Genomic DNA, 22,639 nt, shown 5'->3' on the forward strand with positions numbered 1-22,639 from the left:
TGACTCCTCCTCATTTCCTCTCACACCACCTACCCAATTAATTGTCAAAACTTGACACAGCTATCTTCTCAGTTATCTCTCACACCTAGCCTCTTCGCTCACACAGCTTCTAATGCCTGTCATGTAGAATCTGAAACAGCTGAATTGGTCTCCCTGTCTCAAGTCTCTAACTACTACAGTCCCTCTTACCTCACAGCCAAGTCATTTCCTGATGCTCAGCTGTGATCAAGTCATTCACCTTTTCAATCAAAGGCTTCCTAATGCCTTAGCTTTTAAAGCACTTCACATTACCCTCTTCTTGCACTCTGTAATCCAGCTTAACTGGTCTTCTCTCTGTTCCCCATATATATCAGCACTATCTCCCATCTCTACACCTTTGTACTGCTGTCCCAAATGCCTAATATTCACTCCCTATTGACATCTCTCAGAGATTCTGTATCTTCCTCTAAAAGGTAGCTCAAAAGCATCACCTACATCTGCACTGGCAAGTCTATGACACACCTGCCAGAGGGGTCTGCTCCCCTTTTTCTACTTGGGCCCGAGGACATTTCTACCAATGGGAGCGCTTCCTTCCTCCTCTCTCCCTCCCCTGTCTGGAGTAAGGGGGCAGCTTCATAGATGGTGTTGAGAATCCCCATTTGGGCACTTGGTCTCTAAAAGGTTCACCATCACTGGGCTATAAGAAGCCTCTGCTGATTCCCCCTAACTACCTATCCTCCCAAACTACCTTGAACTTAACTATTTTACATCAATTTATATTCATTCTTTCATATTACTGTATATATTTGTAATTTATACTACTTATTTCCTCTAATAGAACATAAGCTTCTTGTGAGTAGGAATTGTTTCTCTCATTGTACTCATATCCCCATCACCCAGCAGTGTCTGAATATTGAAAATTTAATAAATATTGATTGATTTTTTAAGAAATTACCTTCTATTCACCAAAATTAATTTTCCTTCTTATCCCCTAAATATTTCAAAAATTCAAACTTTTTTAATTTATTGGCAAGTATTTCCCCCCAAATAAAGTTTTAATTTTTAAGTAATACTGAAATCAGGTTTTTTAGATGACTGTGCATCAGTAACAATTATAACACCAAAGCAAAAAGAACCTCTAGAAAATATCTTAAAATATAGGCAAAGTAAAAGTTAAATCAAAATTTTAAAAAATTGATTTCTTGATTAGGTCAAGAAGCTATTATCCTAGAAACAAAGTAACATTTTAAAACATACACATCCTCAATTTCCTCAATTTTCAATACTATTGTATAGTGTTCTATACATTCACTACAAGACACAGTGGTACAGTAGAACAGTGGAAAGAGCAATGAATGAACTGGGAGTGAACAGAAAATTTAAAATATTTTATTTCTACTTTATTTCAGCTTTAGCACTACCTAGAATGTGAATGGTCAGAGTCAGCTTAAACTAGGTACACCATTGTCCTTATCTTTATAGCTAAGAGTTGGACCAGTTGGTCTTTAAAGGCGTCTATTGTCCCTTAATACACAAAAACATATCATTTTTAAAAAAACACACATACAAAGGATTTAGTTGAAGAGACTTCAAACTATACCCTTTATCTTAGTCTACCAATTTAAAGAATGAATATAATATAAGCTACCTAGAATTTACACCTATATTGTATGGGCTATTAATACAATATTCCCAAATGCTCTATGAAATCAGAGGCTACTCTGTTCATTATGTTGATTTTTTAAAAAACATTAAAAAAAAAAAGCAGAAAACATCAAATTGGGCCAAACACCAACATTATGTTGTCACAGAGGCGGAAACAGGTATCTCTGGTAGTATATGACTTCACTAAGATTTACCTTCTCAGTAGTAACTTTAGAAAGGTCCTTGTAAAGGAGCTTACGAATATATTCCTGGAGAGGAGGGCGCTTCTTCTTCACAGTTTTTTCAGCTGGAGGAGGGTTGCAGTAGTAATATGCATTCTCGACCATTGTGACATATCTTGCATCAAGATGCATTGCTTGTTTCTTTCTCATCATTTGTTCCTTAAAAAAAAAATCCAAATTAATCTCAAAATCTTCCAATCTAACATTTTATAGAAACATCATATAACCTCAGAATGGCAATCAGAAATCATCCAGTTCATAAATGAACCTATAATTGAATAGGAAATCTCCTCTACAACATCTTTACATGGTCATTTAGATTCTACTTAAAGACCTCAAGCAATAAACAATTCAATACCTCCTATTTAGAAGCCAGGTCCAGTTTTCCACATACTTTTGAGTATCAAGAAGGTATTCCTTATATAGAGCTGAAAGCTTTCTAAAAAATTCTTCCCCTGCATGTCTCTAGTGTTAAGGAAAACAATTCTATCCTTTCAAAAGACAGTTTTTCAAATACCTGAGTCTGCTACCATCTATCTATTCTGTCCAGAAACCTTTGTATCATATAATATTTATTTCTTTTACCTATATTACCCTTCCTTGGATATCCATGTGTCCTGAATATGTATGCTATTCCTAAAATATGGGACCTATAAATCAATGCTGTTTCAAATATGGCAGAATTCCCTAGAAATATCACCTTGATAATTCTAGATATATACTGATGACAGCCGTTATCACTTTTTTTCTATGTCACTATGCCAATTCAAAAATGTCACAAGCCACTAACACTTTTTACCTTTATTATAAAAATTTGTATTATAAGAACCTATATCTACTCTCTTGTTCTGTAGATCATTTTCTAAATCAAGGTTAGTACTTTACATTAACCCTGATTCAGTCCATTGTTCTAGCCTTCTGATTTCTTTTTTTGCAGAAAAAGATAACAGATAAATACCCTAAATTAATTAACCCATTCCTCCACACTGTACCAACAGAAAAAAAGAAGTTAAGCTGTGCGTCAAAATAACAAGTCTCTTATGAAATCAGATTAATTACATTGTTCTGGCAATTAAAATGGGTAGGAGCAATATTTTAAAATCTACCTCAAAAAAACTTTTAAAGTAAACTCTGTGTACAGTTAGATGAAAAACTTTTAAGTAGCATTGGTAATAAGGATGTTTTCTAACACAAAAGAGAAAAAATATGCATATTTGCATGAAAGATAGGAAAAACTAATTTTAGTCATATTGGATTACCTCAAACAGATATACTGAGGCAAAATACCTTCTAATTGCAAAGGTCAGCATTTCTCAAATAGTATAGCCATTCTTTGATACTAGATATGTTTATAATAAAAGAACAAGATGTCTTAAAGATAACCTTGTTAATTATTTTGAATTTTTCAAAATAAAGATTTTTTTGTCCTTACCAAAAGAACACTAGTTCTTAGGTGAGACTCAGGAGATCTGAAAAGAAACCTTCCACAAGTTTCCAACAGTGTGCATGCCATTTCAATATGGTGGTGGGAGAAGTCTGACAAAAGCATCTGTGAAAACACATCCATATTTTAAACCTTTTTCAATAAATTGAGTAACTTTAGAATTTTACACATTCTTAAGAAAAAAAGAATGATTTCAGCATTTAAAAAGTTTCAAAATTTAACTTATGTCTAAACTTAAAAATTTAAACTTTTTTTAGATTTTCTCATTAAATAATTCTAATTTTTAAAAAGAGTAATGAATTTTCTATACCATGGTTTACTACTCAATGCTATATTTATTCTGACATTATGAATATGTGAACACCAGCATCCTTTAGTAATATTACTACTTACATTTACATAGCACTAAAGCTTTTATTTCCATATAAATTTATCAAACTAAAAGGAGTGATCACAAAACTAACCTTTAAGCAATGAAGTGTATCATTTTTAGTGAACATTTTAAATTTTGTTAACTCTCCAATAAATCGAACGGTTTTGTTCTTTGTTTCAATATTGATCTGGTCCTTTTTTCGTACCTATATGTAAGGAAAAAAAGACATGTGTAGGTTAACAGTTTGAAATATGTTCATTTCTTCTAACAGGAAAAAGGCTTTTGAGTTCTTACTACAGTTAAAAAAATTCTTCTTTTCCAATTTATTTGTACACAAATTGTTTGCATGCTGCATCACATGTTAGACAGTGAGTTCTTGACATCAATAATTAGCTTTTATTCTTCTTTGAATTTCCAGTATTAACACAATGCCTGGAACATAGGAAGTGTTTACAAATTGACACACATCTATTAAGCTTCTATGATATGCCAGATACTGTTATGCACTTTGGATACATGTGCAAATCTTACTCTCAAGAAATATATATTCTATTAGAACATAAGAGATAATTAAGTAGAGATGGGAAAAGGAAAGAATCAGGAGAGGGTGGACGTAGAACATAGGGCTTTCTCTATATATTTTAGTTGGAGTTCTGAAGCAGAGGTAAGAAGCAAATGCATTCCAAGCAAAAGGAACAGTTAGTACAAAAACGTGAAGAGAAAAGCTTGAGGACTGGGTATGAGGAACTAAGGAAAGGACAATTTAGCTAGGTCATAGAGTGAGGGGAAATAATGTCTGACAAGGCAGGTTAGGGACTAATTATGAATGGCTCAAAAAAACCTTTATATTTTTATCCTAGAAGTTAACAAAACATCTCTAGAGTTTAAGTAGGGCAGGAGCATGGTCAGTAACACTCGTAGGCAAAATGGTTAAAGATGGACTGGAATAGAAAGAGATTTGAATCGAAAGTCCAGTTATGAGACCATTGCAATTATCTAGTTGAAAGGTAATAAGGGCCTGAAGGAAAGGCAACAAGGTAATACAGATAAAGCCATGTACCTGGAGTTCGAAAGATCTGAATTCCAATTAGGTCTGAGACACTTATTAGATGTGTGACCATGGAGAAATTACTAAACCTCTGTTTGCCTCAGTTTTCTCATTTGTAAAATGAGAATAATGGTGTGCACCTATCTCAAAGGATTCTTATGAGTTTGGTTATCTCCCGAACCGAGGATGACGATTGTCTTTGTGCGTTTTTGTGCACAAAGACACTTGTGCATGAAGATTTAAGTGGAAAAGTCGATGCACAGAGACAGTCCCACTCTCTCGGCGTTGGAAGCCTGGGTCCAGTGGCACGAAAAGTCGTTACACCTGGAGACTTCCTCAGCTGCATTGGATGGCCGTGTTGTCTTTTGTGCTCCAACACGCCCTGAGCACTCCACAGTGCTTTGCTGCATCGCCATATCAGCGGTTGAACCTTCTTGTTGGTTTCTTCCGCCTGTTCCGCCGAAGCAGTCTTCACATGCTGGGTGAGCAAAGCCCTAGTTCACCAGGGGTCGATGTTGACCCGATGGCTACCCTCACAAGGTTTAGCCGGCCTGTCGAAGCCGTTGCCCGGGGTGTGGCCGCTGCCACATGCTAGCAGCTACTAGGAGCCACAAGTGAGAGCTGGGTGTCAGGTGAGGGTCAATGGCTGGAGAGCTGCCTTAGAAGGGCACGACAAGTCCTCCATACCAGAGATATTACCCCTCCCTGAGGCACAATAAAACAAAAACTTTATAAAGATGAAGACCAAGGGACCGGATTAGAAGCATTAAACTGTAATTTTTAATAATGAAATTCACTACTATGAAACAGCCCATAAAATGAATGTTTTCCTATGGGGGGAAAAGGATAAGTTAGCCTGTCATTTTTGCCTTTAATCATATCCTCAAAACTTATTAAACCCTGTTTAATCCAAAATTCTCTATTAAAAATTTTACTCACAAATCCTGCTTCAGACTATTTGTATTATTTGGCACAATAAGATGTTTACAACAACAGAGGAATCTGGCAGTCTTTTATGGAGCACTTAAAAGTATTTAACCCTTATAAGAAAAAATAATCTAACATCAGACTGTGCTGAACAGATGTTTGAGGGGTAAAAATTTGGAGTTCAGCTTTTCCATAGTCTGTTATTATCTCATTCTTCCTTAAATGATTGTCCATTTCATCCATCTTTTTATCTGGCCACTATTCTCACTGCTGTCCCTCTCATTGCTAAGTAGTATGACTAGGCAGTTTCCATTGACAAAGATACTTAATTTTAGAATCCCAAAGTATAAAGTTGAAAATGATCTTAAAGCATCTAGCTCAAGCCCATTAATCCACAGACAAGAAAACTAAAGCCCAGAAAATTTTAATGATTTGTCCGAAGTCACAAAGACATTAAATGGGATGAAAACCAGGCCTTTTTCCTCTTTCTCATGGTTCTAAGAGTACAGAAGACAGTTTCCAGAAGCCACTAAGTATGATATTAATTAGTTCCTGGTTTCTACAAGAGTATTCAGGTATGATTATTATACCTAGATATCTTCCAGATAAGAAGCCCTGTACATTTTAAAGGAGAAATATTTTAAATATATGGTAAAGAAATGAATGCTCACAGGGGAAACTGGGATGGTGATAGATCCATTAGAGTTTGGGAGTCTATGGAGTTTCTTATGCCTTCAGAGACTTGAGTCTGAGAATACTGTGACTCCAGACACCTTAGCAACTTGTTAACATGAACATATATCTGTGAATGGAGCCAGAGAGAATTCTAGGGCCAAATAATAACATATACTAATAACAATAATAAAGAGCAATGAGAGCTGGCTTCAACCAAAAGAGAAACTTCACAATGAAACAGCCCAAGATCATGGAGTTGGCAAGAAATTCACTAAATGCCATAACTTCAGAAGATCCTTCCATTACATTATTTAATACACAACAATTTCAGAATTTCTTAAGTCCTGAGGTAGTAAGCAAATTTGTCAATCTTAAAGATAACACCTTATCAAAAGACTCGTAGCTATTTTTAAAACAATAAGCCTGTAGATGTTATGAAATAAGTAGTAAAGATACATACATGAAATCTGAAATCTCCCTTCAGCATTGAACAAAGATCCTCTGCAACATCTGACATGCAAGGATGTAAAGTAGCAACCAATCTTGCATAAAATGGTAACAAATCCAATCTGTAAAAATTAAATAGAGCATGTAATCAAGGAAAGACAGATCAGAATTAATTCCTTTAAACATTTTTTCTTATATGTTCACACAATTATGACTACAAAAAGGAATATATTGACTACATTTCAGCATATGCCACAATATAATACAACAAAAGTAAATAATTTATGGAAAATTTTAAGAAGTTGAACCTCTTTACATTTAAACACTCAAATTTCTTTTTTGAAAAGTATAATGCTCTATGATGTTTACTTACAACTTTAATGAAGACATACTGTTCAAGATTATTAATGACCTTAATATAAAAATACATAAAACCTTGAAATGGTCTAAACATTTGTTAAATAATTACTGAATGACAATATAACAACCACTACAAGTTCACAAATAATCAAGCACTACAGTATAGTATGGACTAAACACTTAAAACTATTCAAATTACTTATCTAGCAAGCTCAATTATCTGGAACATGGCTGAAAAACAAGAAGAAACAAAAGACCTCTAAGGCATATATTTTAGGACCAATGCATTGATCTGTTTTGCCTGACTATAAATTAGTTGCCAGGGAAGAAAGAGAAGTATCATTGAAAAATGACAGTAAAATTGAAAAAAAACAACAACAAAAAAAAACCCTTCCCCTTCCCTCCATAAAGGACTCTGAACAGAAAGCTTGTTTACTCATTCACAGAGAAACCCTAAGAATACTCATTTAGAGTCTATTTCTCTTACTTTACATATAGTTCTAACAAGATGGCTAGCTAGTTGCCTGACTCAAGGCAGAGCAGAACAGAACAAAAATATTAGATGGAGCTAAGCTGCACACTGGCAACAAGAAGTGACTAATAACAAAATGGGCAAAAAAGAATGAAAAGAAAAATATATCATTTAATATAAGAACAAAGCTATAAGCCAATTACTGAAAAATACAGTAAGTTCTGTTCATGGTATAAGCCCCAAGTCATCAAAAGGTTTACTTTTATCTACCTTTTCAGCACTCTGTCTTTCCTCCTACCTCCACTCCAAAGCTTTGGATGTCCTATCTATTGCTATTACTCTTCCTAGCTACTATAGAACAAGCTCAAACAAAAACTATTCTGAGAAGACTTTAGAAGGCTGGTTCAGCACCCTGACAGTGACAATATAGTTAAGTACTTTTAGATATAGAAACAGGCTTGGAGAATTCTCCAGGCTTTGCATCTGAGCCCAAGTCAGCCTATTCATGCCGTTACCATTCATTATATAACTGCCGCATAGCTAATTCTGAAAGGTAGATGGTATGGTGATAGGAATGTTGTATTTAAGGATATGGAGACCTAGATTCAAATTTGTGGTTGTTGTTGAGTTGTTTTTGGTCATGTCCTATTTTTCGATGAACCCGTTTAGGGTTTTTCAGGCAGAGGTACTGAAGTGGTTTACCATTTCCTTTTCCAGCTTATTTTATAGATTAGGAAACTGAGGCAAACAGGGTTAAATGATTTGCTCAGAGTCATATAACTAATAAGTGTCTGAGTCTAGATTTGAACTTTAGGAACCAGCCATCTATTCAATATGTCACCTTGCCATCCAAAAATGTAGTTTCTCTATCTCAAAATTAAGTATATTTTTACTTTGCTGCTGCTGCATCAGCCCATTGGGTTTTCTTGATTGGAAACTGAGGCAAACATGGTTAAATAAATTGCCTAGAGTCACATAGTGTCTGAGGCCAGATTTAAACTCAGGAAGATGAGTATTCCTGACTGAGGGCCTGACTTTCTACCCACTGCATCTGTCCTAGACTCAAATACCTGATCAAATATCTAACACATATGGGCGATAGATATTGAACAAATTATGTAACCTGTTTTGTAATCTGTAAAATGATGATATATGCTATCTACATGTGGAAGTTACATGATCCACTAGATCTAGCATTGGGTTTGGAGTCAGAAGATTATAATACTGATGTTATTTATCACCCTAAGTTACAAACTCTCCAGGCCTTAGTTTCATTACCTATGAAATTAAGAGGTTGGACTAGATAACTTCCAAGGTACATTTCAACAATTTTAAATTGATGATCCTAAAATCTATCAAATCACAAACAGGATTCTTTTTGTGAAGAGAGGTGATTTGATATCCATCTATTCTATAGAATTACCTCAAACAATCCACAATGAGCATGTATTAAGATTGTGCTGTGTCAAACTCCAATGGTGATGTGATATTGTCTAAAAATAAAACATCTCTTCTATTAAAAAGCTCATATTCTTTTGGGGAGACAATATTTATAAATATATACAAAATAAATGCAAGGTGGTTATTAAATCAGGGCATATGGACAGAGTTTAGATTTTTTAAAATTATGATTCCATGTACTACTATGAAATGAGCACTGACTTGTAGTCAGAGGGACAGGGTTCAAAACCCAGTTCTGTCATTTAATAGCTCTGTAACACTGAGCAAGTTCATCATTCTGTCTGAGCCTCAGGTTTGTCATCTATAAAATGAGAATTATGAACTTCAAAGGTCTTTCTCCTAGCTATACATCTACTAGGCTAAGATTGTTGGAACACAATATCTAGTAAATTCACCAAGCTGTCTCCAATTAAGTGGTCTAAATCTGAAAATCAGGTCTTTTTTTTTACTCAGGTCCTCTCAAAAACAAAAACAAAACACTCAATGTGAAAAAAAAATTAATGCTATGTTAATGTAAACATTTAAAATATTCAGCATCTTTACATACTTCATGCCTATTTTAGCTATCTGTTTTACTCTATAAATTTAGAGAGGATTGAAATTTTGTTTGATTTGATATACAAGTACCCAGAATAAGCATTAAGTCAACTGTAATAGTTAGTAATCTGATTTCTTCTCAATTCAGGGAAAGCTTTTATGATAAAAACAGACATCAGAAAAGGTAAACTCAAAGCACATCTTGAAAGGATTAATTCTATAATTTTATAGGATAAGGTAACTAAATATTTTATTAACAAATAAGACATCTGTTAAATTATCATACTTCCAGTTATTCAGTTACCCTCCTAATGGATTTTTCCCTAGTTAATCAATAACAAAAAGTCTATTTATATTTTCAAGGTCTAAAGGAGTATACATTCAAAGTAAACTATTTGTAGTTAATGATCATCAGTAAACATATACTCATTAACTATCAAGCAAAGTATTTTAAAGTGTATAATGAGTTTCTAAGTAAAAAGAAAAGGGGGCAAATACGTATAGACATCTTCCATTCAATGATCACCATAAAAGTGTGTTGAGTCTTTTTGATCTAAGACCCCTGACTAGAAAAAGCTACTAATTTTATCTCCATTCAAAAGACCTAAGGAAAATTAAAAGAATATACTGATATAGTTCAATTTAAAAGGTGTGTGTGTGTGGGGGGGGGGAATGCCTTCAAATAAAACAAGAATGATGCCCCAAAAGTGAAATATAATAGAGAAAAGTTAGGGTCAGTAACTATGAAAATGGCATTCAGAAGACTCTTTTAGGTTACTTTTCCACAAAAATGTAAACATTCTTAATGCACTAGCACCATCAAGTGGCAAGTATCTATGATAAAAATGTCACTTTGCATTTCACTCTCTGCAGATGGAAAATTTGCAACACCTGAGCTACATTCCCAGCATCCTTTTAAGTTAAGTACTCATTTTACGTAAGGATGCTTAAGAGATAAATGTGGCTGAGACCTAGCTGCAGGGCTCTGTTTTCGGAGCTTGTGCTTTTAGTAAAGGGCTGCAGGTATGAGTCTTTGTCTGTCTTTGCTCTGCTCACTTGACTGAACCTTTTTTCTTTTCCCTCTCTTTTGATTTAGTATTAAAAACCCTATATATTTTTAAATACTAGGAGTATTTATTCACTTTTACTCCTACAACTATAAAATGTCCAGGGTTTGTTACCAAGTATTGCTAGGTAGCACAGTGAATAATATGCTGGACCTGAAATTAGGTAGGCCTGACTTCTAATCCAGTCTCAGAAACTTACTAGCTATGTGATCCAGGGGCAATTCACTTAACCCTGTTTGTTTCCTCATTGATACAAATCTCCCCAGTATCTCTGCCAAGAAAACCCCAAATGGAATCACAAAGAGTTGATGTGACTGAAACAAGTGAACAATAGCAATTTTAATATTTCTAAAATAAATAAATAAAAAAATATATAGATATATAGATATATATATCTTACAGTAGAATAACTTGTCCACACAAGAAATGGAGAGTACTCCCCTAGAATGTGGTAAAGTTGCCGAAGTACAAAGAAAGGAAACTCTGGTTCTACTTTTGAAACACAGAGGTTAAATTTGAATCTCCTACCTAAAAAGTAACCAAATTCAATTATTAGACAAAGGCATATTTAAAACAAGGTATTCCCCAATTCTGTCACTGCCTTATAAGGTACAAATTTGCTGTTTGAACACATCTATGTGAAAGATAAGGTTTTATTTATATTTATTTCATTAAATGTTGTCCAATTACATTTTTAAAACATTTTTAAAAATTTGATTTCTAAATTCTCTCCTTCCCTTTCCTTGCAGAGAAGGAAAGAAATTTATTAACAATTATACATGTGAAGTCATGCAAAAAATTTTCCCTATTTGCAATGCTGCAAAAGAAATGTTTATAAAGATAAAAAAAACTGTTTTAATCTACATTCAGAGTTTGTTAAGTTATTTCTCTGAAGGTAGATAGAACTTTTTATCATGGGTCCTTAAGAATTGACTTAGATCACTGTCTTGATCACGGTAGTTTTTCACAGTTGGCCCATCTATGCAATAGTTTTTACTGTATATGTTTTCCTGATTTTTCTTCACTCAACATTAGTTCACACATGTCTTCTCAGTATTTTTCTGAAATCTTCCCCTTCATCACTGTTTATAGCACAATAGTATTCCATTAAAATCATATCCTATACTTTGTTCACCAACTCCCCAACTGATGGATACTCCCTTGATTTCCAATTTTTTTATCTCTACAAAACAAGATTCTAAAACTACTTTTTGTACATATAGGTCTTTTTCACATTCCTTTGATCTTTTTGGGATAAAAACCTAGTAGCAGTATTGCTGGGTTAAAGGGTAAGCACAGTTTTAGAGCTCTTTGGGCATATTTCCAAAATGTTCTTAAGATGGTTAGACTAGTTCACAATTCCACCAACAATGGAATCTTCCATTTTTTCCACATCCCCTCCAGCATGTGTCATTTTCCTTTTCTGGCATGTTAGCCAATCTGACAGGTATAGGATAGTGTCACAGAGTTGTTTTAATTTGCATCTTTAATCAATAGTGATTTAAAACAGGTTTTCCTATGACTATTGATAGCTTTTAAATTTTTCTGCTAAAAACTGCTTGTTCATATCTTTTGACCATTTATCAATATGGCTCCATTCCCTATATATTTTAGCCATGAGACCTTTTATAAGAGAAATTTACTGTAATATTTGTTTATATTTTTGCATGCATTTCATTTAGATTGTCAGTCTTTTTTTTTTAAACCCTTCCCCTCTATCTTAGAATTGATATACATATCAGTTCCAATGCAGGAGAGCATTAAGAGGTGGGCAATGTGAGCTAATAAGTAGCTTTCCCACGGTCACACAACTGAGAAGTAACTGAGGCCAAATATGAATCCAGGACCTTCCATCTCTAGGCCAGGTTCTAAATACACAGAGACTCACAAAGGAGTATTCACATCTTTTATCAAAACTAAGTTCACATCTGACCTCAGACACATCCTAGCTGTGTGACCCTGGGCAAGTCACTTGACCCTCACTGCCTAGCCCTTACCACTCTTCTGCCTTGGAACCAATTGGTTCCAAGATGGAAGGTAAGGGTTTTATTTAAAAAAAAAAATTCCAAATGGATTAAAAAGTAATATTAAAAGCCCTATTTAAAAATTAGGCTTTTACTAATAATAATGAAAAAGAAAAATATGTGTAACCAGAAAAAAGCTAGAAGACATCAAAAGAAACAATATGGATTTCATAAAATTAAAAAACTTTTGAATAAATAAAATCATTGCAATTAAGAGTCAGAAAAAAAAAACAGGATGGGGAGGGTATAAAAACAAATTATTTTTTTTGAAACATAGTTCTAAATGTTAAAAAGTTTTCTTATATAACACCTAAATCCCTTTCTCAGCTTCCAACCAGTACTTCCAAAGTTAGCCTGAACCAAGCAGAATAAGTTTAATCCATTTTTCATTTTACAATCCAATAGAGGTTTAAAATCAATTATCACACTTGATCATCCCACCCTAAAGTCTTTTCTCCTCAAATCTAAAAATTCTAGTTCCTTCAACTAATCATCACATAGCATATTCTCAGTTCTCTACCCTGCTACAGTATTCTAACTATTCTCCATCTAAAATCAATATTCCACCTAAATGTGATATGGGGGGCAGGGGGGACCCTCAAGATACAGAATAAGACAAGCCATTTTCAGATACCATGCCATCAATGGGAAATTTTTTTTGCTTGACTATGCATATTTATTATAAGGATTTTCTTTTTCTTTGTGAACAATGGAGGGAGGGGAGAGCATGAGGAAGGAAACTAAGGACAGAGAAGGAATAAAAAAGTCATTTGAAGCATTTCATAGAAAACAAAAATGAATCATATAATAATCAATTATTTGAAAGTTATATACTGTGTTATTGAATCTGTACAACGAATGCACACGAAAAGCATATATAGAGATTTACAACTTTATGTACAATTATTTAGTTTGGTAATTCAGCATTTTAAAATATCAAATTCAAAATAAAGAAACTGGCACATAGAACTAAACACTACACTTTGTCTGAGCTGGGCAAAGTAAAATAAAATAGCACTTCAGTTCTGGATGTTATGTCTCTAAATAGAGAATAAGACTGAATTAACTTTGCTGCCATATCACACTGTGTATTTGTATAGAGCAGACAGTTTAGAAACTCTTCCTTTCCCTCTAAACTTCCTACGTTTATGGGTTTAACTAGAGATTCTTAAATGGGGTACATTAACTTGTTTTAAAATATATTTTAATAATATTTCATTGTAATTTGTTTCCTTCATAATCTTCTATATTTTATGCATTTGAAAATATTCTGAGAAGAAATCCATAGGTTTCACCAGACTTCTAAGAGGTTTATGACACAAAAATAAGGTTAAGAATACCTAGCTTAAGCATACAGTTTGCCTACATTCTTATGGGATTATGCTATATTTTTTTTAATGCTATGCTTTTGTATTCCCATTTCATTACCTGGCCTTACTTCTATATTTATATGTAAATACATGTACATATGAATATATATGTATATATGACATATATTTACATGAATCTCTGGGTAGGGGGCAGCTGGTATAGCTCAGTGGATCGAGGTAAGGGTTTAAAAAAATTACCGCAGGTAATCAAACTATATCTGTTTTCAGGCTACACAAAAATATATGCATAAAATGCTAGAGATTCAGCTAAAAACTTAGTTGAAATTATCAATATTTTGCAATATTAGAAAAGTAACAGGATATAAAATAAACCCACATAAATTATCAGTATTGTCTTTTAAGAAGAGCTAGACAGCAATGCAATGATCCAGGACAATTCTGAGGGACTTATGAGAAAGAACTGTGGGGGTAGAAGAAACACAGAAGAAAAACAACTGCTTGATCACATGGTTATAGAGGGATATGATTGGGGATGTAGACTCCAAATGATGACCCTAGTGCAAATATTAATAATATGGAAATAGGTCTTGATCAATGACACACATAAAACCCAGTGAAATTGCTCATTGGCTATGGGAGGGGGGCGGAAGGAGGGGAGGGAAAGAACATAGATTCATGTGACCATGGAAAAATTTTCTAAATTAATGTTAAAATTAAATTTTAAAAAAAGGAGAGCTAGAAGGAGATACTACATTTAAAATAACTACAGATAGAATAAAATGCCTCAGAATATACCTGCCACTATAAACCCAGGAACTACATGTATATAATTATAAAACACTTTTTCACAAATAAAATCAGATCTAAATAACTGGAAAAATATTAATTGTTCGTGGATGGGCAGAGTCAACATAATTAAAATGACAATTCTACCTAAATTAATCTAATTCAATGCCATCCCAATTAAATTACAAGAAAATCATGTTATTGAGTTAGAAAAAAAATTTAAAAATGCATTTGGAAGAACAAAAGAATATGAAGAATATCCAAAGAATTAATGAAAAAAAAGGAAGGAGAAAGATCTAGCAGTACCAGATTTTAAATTATAGTGTGAAGCAGTAATTATCAAAACTTATATGGTACTGGCTAATAAATAGAAAGGTAGATCAATGAAACATAACAGATAAATAACAAACACCAGAAAAAAAATTATAGTAACCTTGTATTTGGGGGGGGGGAAACCATATAGATCCAGGTTTGGGGGTTAAGCTATCACTACGTGTCAAAAACTGTTAGGACAACTGGAAAGTAGTTTGGCCAACACTAGGTATAGACCAATATCTTAACCCATTCACTAAGATAAGATCAAAATGTATACATGATCTAGACATAAAAGGAGATATAAGTAAAGTAGAAGAACTGGGAACATATTGCCTATAAGACTTATGGATAGGAGAGAAATTTATGAGTCAACAACAGATGGAAAGCATTGTGAAATGTAAAATGGATAATTTTGAGTATATTAAATTGAAATGGTTTTGTACAAATAAAGCAAACGTTGCCAAGATTAGAAGGAAAGCAGAAATTGGGGGAAAATTTTTACAAATAGTTTTCCAGATAAGTCTCATATCTAAAATATATAGGGAACTATAAGAGCCACCAACCCCAAGTGGAAAATGGACAAAAGACATGAACAAGCAATTTTTGGTTTAAAAAAATCAGTCATATATAGGTATATGAAAAAATGCTCTAAATCATTACTGACTAGAGAAATATGAACCAAAAACAATTTTGAGATATCATCTCATTAGTTAAAATGACAAAAAAATCAAAATGAAAAATGTTGGAAGGGATGTGGGAAAATGGAGATACTAATACACTATTAATAGAGCCGTGAATTGATCCAATCATTTTATAGAACACTGTGGCATTGCACCTATAGAGTTATAAAACAATATATACCCTTAGACCTAGCTATAGCATTTCTAGGTCTATTTCCCAAGAAGAGCAGGGAAAAAGGAAAAGAACTCATATTTTCCAAAATATTTATAGCAGCTCTCTTTTTGATGACAAAGAATCTGAAACTGAGGCAATGCCCTTCAATTGGGGAATGACTAAACAACTTGTAGTATATGATCTGTGATTGAATACTATTATGCCATAATAAGTGATGGGAAGGCTAATTTTTAAAAACTTAGAAAGAACTACATGAGATAATGAACAGTAAATGAGAACCAAGAATACATTATACACAGCTTCAGAATACTGAAAGAATAAATTGTGAATGTTATCCTAGAGTGAACTGAAAGATGAAAACAAGAAAGACTTAATATGTATAAATATTTTGGTCTCCTGGTGAATACCTTCTGTAATGCAGGGAAGGTAGGAAGGGACTGGGACATCTGTGGATGGAATTTATTATGTAGATAAGGAAAAAAGAAACATGTAAGAGATTTGTGATTTCATTTATATGCAATCTTCTTTTTCTTTGTATATGGAAATGCTTGTTTTATTTAGTTTTGTAAAACTTGGAAGAAAAAAACTACCTCATCCCTGCCCTACACATCAGAACTGTTTTTCTTTGTGTTTTCATAAAGCACATATTTTCTTGTAGGTAAGTTGTATTAATTATTATAATAGAACAAAAAAAATCTTAAATAACTATCCATTTTGTATAAAATATTCCATCTCCTCCCAAGTGAACCACACCCAATATTTTAACAGATAAAGTTTTCAGTAATTTCACATTTTATATTTTACTAAATATTATTCATTGTGGCTTTTAGTGATTGGATTTTTTTTTAAACTTGGTGTGTAATATTTCTCCACCACTGAAGAAGAGCAACTCTTCTGATATTTATATTCTTAGAGCTAGTTGCCTGGGGCACTGAATAGTTAAGCAACTTGACCACACTGTCAAAAATAAGTAAAATATAGTAGAGTACTTTCACTCCTACACATACATACAAAATAACACAAAATTAAATGTAGGTATACTTCAAAGTAAAAGTTATTACTCTTCCTTGCATTAATACACTTCTTAAGGAGAGTTTTAGGGGGGGATCTCCAATAATGAATATGACAAAACTAAAAAAGAATATCAAGAGAAAGTAATCAGGCAATAAATCCAAGAAATATTCTTTGAACAAGCTAAAAACAGTCTTCAGTTTGAAAAAGTATTTGCAGAGAATGCTTAATAGCTATGCCTAACTACTGAAGACATCATAAAAGAATTTAGGCTCTAGATGGAATATGAAAAGAGCTCAAAGAATTAACAGAAAACCCCTCAAAATATCATGATACTAAAGCTAAAGTTTTAAATAAGTGCACTCTATTAATTTTATTTTAAATATTTTATCTTAAAATAACAAGTAAATCCAAAAAGAAAGTATAACTATTTAAATAAAAATGTAGGCAAAAAATGATTAATACTTCAATTAGTCTAATAATAAAAAATGTTAGGGACTCAATATGGATATTTGAGGACTGGATAAATTCAATACACAGGAATAATACTGGAGGGCAAATTAGAATTTAGAGCACAAACATAATCACTAGAGCAACAAAAGAGAACTCAAATTACTATATTTTTAATGCTTACCTCTGTCTAGGTACTATGAAGAGTGCTCGGACCAACTTCCTTCTATTTGCTTTTGTGTTCATATTCATGCAAAAATCCATTGCTGCCTATAGAAAAAAATCAAGCTTTTTTCTTTTAAAACTTTGGATTTAACACAGAAAGCAAAAATTCAACCTGCTACAATGTTTCATATTTATTCCTACATGTTTCACAAAACTGATAAAAGTATTACAAGCACATCAAAATCTATAGGACCTTATATGGCTCTCTGGGGTACCTTAAGGGTAGGGAGTAAGTGATAAAAAAATATAAATATGTTTCTAAATAAATCTTAAGAATAGCATAACTAAAAATTGCCCAGCTGAACTGTATTTCCAGAATATAATCCTTCACCATGCAAATCTAAAACACATATATAATTTATAAACTTAATAGCCAACTAAAATAAAGAGGGGCTTGTTGGAAATTTTAATCCCTCAATTATTGATTAACCAAGTGTTCAGTGAAAAATAAAACAGAAACAAGATGATGTTTGTTTGGCAAAGACATAGGAAAATTTTTAACAGTATTCACCACATGAGAGTCAAGAAGTTATCAAGAAATTATTTGGGGAAAAATAGAGAATGGAGAAAAACTTATCACAAATCACAAAAAATATTAGGAATAAAAAGTATACTTAGTAAAAATTGGAGGAAATATATATTACTCATAGAAACAAATCATAAAAATCTCATTTGTTGAAGGGATTCCAGAATAATGACAACTAAAACTTGGTAGCTCAAAGTTTACTATACTGCAAATACAATCCTAAAGTAATCTGTCAATTAATACATTTTATATGTATAATGTTTCCCCAAATGTCTACTATTATTTCTAACATAGCTGAAAAACATGACAAACTGGAAAAGGCACATTTATAAGGTCTTTTTTTTTTTTTAAACCCTTACCTTCCATCTTGGAATCAATACTTTGTATTGGTTCCAAGACAGAAGAGTGGTTAGGGCTAGGCAATGGGGGTCAAGTGACTTGCCCAGGGTCACACAACTAGGAAGTGTCGGAGGCTGGATTTGAATTTGGTCTTTGAAAAATTGATGGACTAATGTTGTTTTTTTTAAATAATTACAGATACTATATTAAAGTTAATATTAAATTGTTTATACATTTACAAACCACTTTCCTCATGATAATCTGTGAGGTATGTTGTTCAATGAGTATTTATAAATAAGAAAACAGAGGCTCAAAAAGAGTTATTTGCCCAGGGTCACATCTGGTTAGGAAAGCAGAAGAAATAAGACTAGAATTCAATTCTTCTGACTCCTTCCTAGTGTAGTAATTGTTTCAGCACACGATGATGCTCCTACTTAAATGAACTTTTAACAGTGAAATTCACAACAATCTTCAAAAGTTCTCAAGATTAATTAACATCATCAGACATGGATAAATTAGTGTTTTAGACTGAGAGAGGTTTCTCAGATTTCCATAATATATGAAAAACTTCTATTCTCTTCATTGGTTCAGTATTAATACTCTTCAAAAAGTAGGTCTCTTGAAAAAAAGTGGAAGTTTGTCACACCTTAATGGAAAATCAGACAATTTCTGATCAAAATTAAACTGTACTCAGCAAGTTTTAAAACCATTATCTACAAATATTAATTCATCAATAAGTATATGTGCTTATGCATAACGTTGTGCTAGCCAGTAGGAATAGAAAGATAAAAATATAATCGTCTTTTGAGTGAATCTACATTTACAAAAATTCTTAAATGGCCTTCAAAGAAGTTATCCATTAAATTTACAGGACATTTTACTAGGCTTATCAGTTAAAAAAAAACAAAGAATAAAATTTGACTTATTCCAAAGTTCCTATAAGTTTTTAACCTATACATCTGAATTATTCTAGGCCCTTAGGACTTTCAAATTATTGGTTATTCTTAATAATACAGATGGAGGAACATAAATCACATCCTTTTGGTACTACAGTAGATTTCTGACACCCTACTTAGAACTGAAACTTTGTTAACATATAGACAGCACAAAAAGTTAGTGAATTAACTAAAAGGAAAAATAAGAAATATTCTTGTATAACCAAGGAATAAAACAATCTCTGATAATGAATTCTGTGCTTCAAAAATGCCCTCTTTGGGGATGCCCTTCAATTGAGCAATGGCTGAACAAATTGTGGTATATGTTGGTGATGGAATACTATTGTGCTCAAAGGAATAATAAAGTGGAGGAATTCCATGGAGACTGGAACGACCTCCAGGAAGTGATGCTGAGCGAAAGGAGCAGAACCAGGAGAACACTGTACACTGAGACTGATACACTGTGGTACAATCGAACGTAATGGACTTCTCCACTGGTGTCAATGCAACGTCCCTGAACAATCTGCAGCGATCTAAAAAACACTATCCACAAGCAGAGAATAAACTGTGGGAGTAAAAACACTGATGAAAAGCAACTGCTTGACTGCAGGGGCTGAGGATAGATGACTGAGGAGAGACTCTAAATGAACACTCTAATGCAAATACCAACAACATGGAAATGGATTTGAATCAAGAACACATGTGATACCCAGTGAAATCGTGCATCGGCTATGGGAGAGGTGGGGGGGGGGGGAGGGGAAGGGGGAAGGGAAGAAAAGAAAATGATCTTTGTTTCCAATAAATAATGTTTGGAAATGATCAAATAAAATTTTTTAAAAATACCCTCTTTTATCTGTTTATTGCAGAACAGGAAAGTTAATTTGAAGCTATTAAAAAACCCTACATGGTCTTCCACAATAGCTAAAAGCCAACTATTATATAGATGTGTTTGTATATTTTATATATGTATATAAAATATACACACACACACACAAAAACCTTTTTGTTATACTTTGGAGAAGTATAAAGTAATAATTAAAGGCAAGTAATACTAATAATAAGATAGAACCCCTAAGGAAGTCAAGTTTAAATAACTATTCATGCAGGACATGTCTAATTTATCTGCATTTACCTTGGGGAAGGGGAAAAAGGCTGCCTTCTTACACACTGAATCTCATACAGATGTGGAGAAAATGAAGGCTGCTGGTGTATTTGCAGGTACTATGCAGGAAGAACTTCATATCTCCAACCCTATCCCTCATGTTTTAAATTTCATTTAAAATTTCACTTGGCTTTTTAAAGCTATAATTCCTATTCCCTCCTTTAGAGAGCTGAAGTAAAACAAAAAGAAAAACTTAATTGTGCTATAACTAAATATATAAATACAACAGGGCAATAAAGCAACTGTTGCAATCTTAGAGGAGACATTAAAAAAACCACACTATGAATGGGCACCTCATTCTGGGTGCTGGGTAAACAGACTGCCACTCTTACTAGCATGCACATTCATAGCAGCATGTGCATGTACACACAATCACATATGAAATGAATACTTTCCTAGGAAACCAGATCATCTAGGTTCTAGTCTCAGTTCTGATATTATTTCTCTGAGTGACCTTGGGGAAGTGACCTAACCTCTCTGGACATCAGCTTCATCCAAGAAATAAATGCAGAGGCAATCTCTCATAACTCTAAAATTGTGAGATTTTATGAAATATTTGTTTTTCTTGACCATTTTCTGGTTCCTCCTCCCTACAGGTTATTTTTAGGGTCATAGAAGCCAGTACCCATTGCCATGGGAGTTTGGATGACGTGGAAGACACAATCCATAGCCATCCTGAATTTATTGGTAGTCAATAGTGGCAAGAGCTTTTAAGATATGAGTTAAAATAATGTCACATAATTACAACAGTATGATTCTACAATTCATCAAAGCCATTTCTATTTTAAAGTGATGATAATTTTCCTTTGATGTTGGATATACAGAGAACTTAGTGGAAAAAGTAAGAAATTGTTCCAAATAAACAAGATAATTCACAATTGAAATGTGGCCAGCCGAAATTTTAAATATCTGTTGAGAAAAATATTGACATATAATCAATTTGTACTTCCAGTTGCCTCTATAATCAAAAAGGAGAACAGTTTCTCAAATAAGAAATCACAAACCATACAGCTGCTGGCTTTTAGGCTAAAAAGCTCCAAAATCAGGCAGATGCAATCTATATAGAGTTCCAAGATCTATTAGGTTATATAAAATTACTTAAATGTTTCCAGATTCAGTCAGAAGAGTCAGCTATTTGAAGACACAATGACGAAGATAAAAACTGAAAAATACACAATTCCACAAATATATTCTATTGACAAGCACACTATTAATGCATCACATAAGAAAGATTTTAAAATGTAACATGTGCAGACTCATTAAGTGTACTATTGAACATTGGTCATGCATGCTATAAGACTAGGTCATGTCTGTGGATGAAGATACATAAAATTAACCATACCTTGTCTATGAGATCTCGATTAACACAATTCGGCAACTGTTGCAGGAAAGCATCTACTATAAGCTTTAGATGAGACCCAGTACTGGCTTCCTCATCTTCTTGTTCTAATTAAAAAGTATCATTATAAAACATGCTTTAAAAAACACAAACATAATAGGAAAGAACACATACAAATATGTGAGAAAATACCAAGTTTAAAGGTTATTTTCTTGACCTTTGAAATAATTGAAAATGCTGAGTATTTTCTGAAGCCAACCTGAGAAAGTGCTGAGTATCCCAAAGATTCTATAAATAACTCATTTCATGCTTCAAATTTCAATCTGCCCCACCCCAATGCCCAATATATATAGAGGATATTATTTAAAAAATTATTTAAGTAAATATTTATAAAATGCAGTGAAGTGCTACAGTGATAAAAGAAAAATAAGGAATTACAGGATAAACTAATGTTTGTGATCACTAAATATAAAGTATTTCATTAAAAAACATTTTGTAAAGAATTCCTGAATTGTATTTTCATGTTATGGCAGTATTATTTTTATTAAATGGAATTTTTAAAAACTTATCATACTTCAAATCAAATCTTCAAATTTCTTGCTTTCCACTAGCAATCTTTAAAATTGTCAAAGCTTTTATGATGTGCATTTTTTGTTCTTTTTGAA

General features: G+C 33.0%; 1 protein-coding gene across 9 annotated transcripts in view; it reads right to left on the reverse strand.

Moving 5' to 3' along the window:
- The window catches only part of UPF2 (UPF2 regulator of nonsense mediated mRNA decay), a 183,215-nt gene that overhangs the window by 104,196 nt on the left and 56,380 nt on the right, over window positions 1–22,639 (reverse strand). For all 9 annotated transcript variants that reach the window (XM_016426031.2, XM_016426030.2, XM_056799442.1 and 6 more), the window contains 6 exons: window positions 21,978–22,081; window positions 17,633–17,718; window positions 6,793–6,901; window positions 3,774–3,887; window positions 3,298–3,414; window positions 1,839–2,024 (listed from right to left, as the gene is read on the reverse strand). In XM_016426031.2, the coding sequence (XP_016281517.1) occupies window positions 1,839–2,024; window positions 3,298–3,414; window positions 3,774–3,887; window positions 6,793–6,901; window positions 17,633–17,718; window positions 21,978–22,081 (716 nt within the window). The remainder of the gene's footprint in view (window positions 1–1,838; window positions 2,025–3,297; window positions 3,415–3,773; window positions 3,888–6,792; window positions 6,902–17,632; window positions 17,719–21,977; window positions 22,082–22,639) is intronic.

This window comes from Monodelphis domestica, chromosome 5, assembly GCF_027887165.1.
Source record: "Monodelphis domestica isolate mMonDom1 chromosome 5, mMonDom1.pri, whole genome shotgun sequence".
Classification (NCBI taxonomy): domain Eukaryota; kingdom Metazoa; phylum Chordata; class Mammalia; order Didelphimorphia; family Didelphidae; genus Monodelphis; species Monodelphis domestica.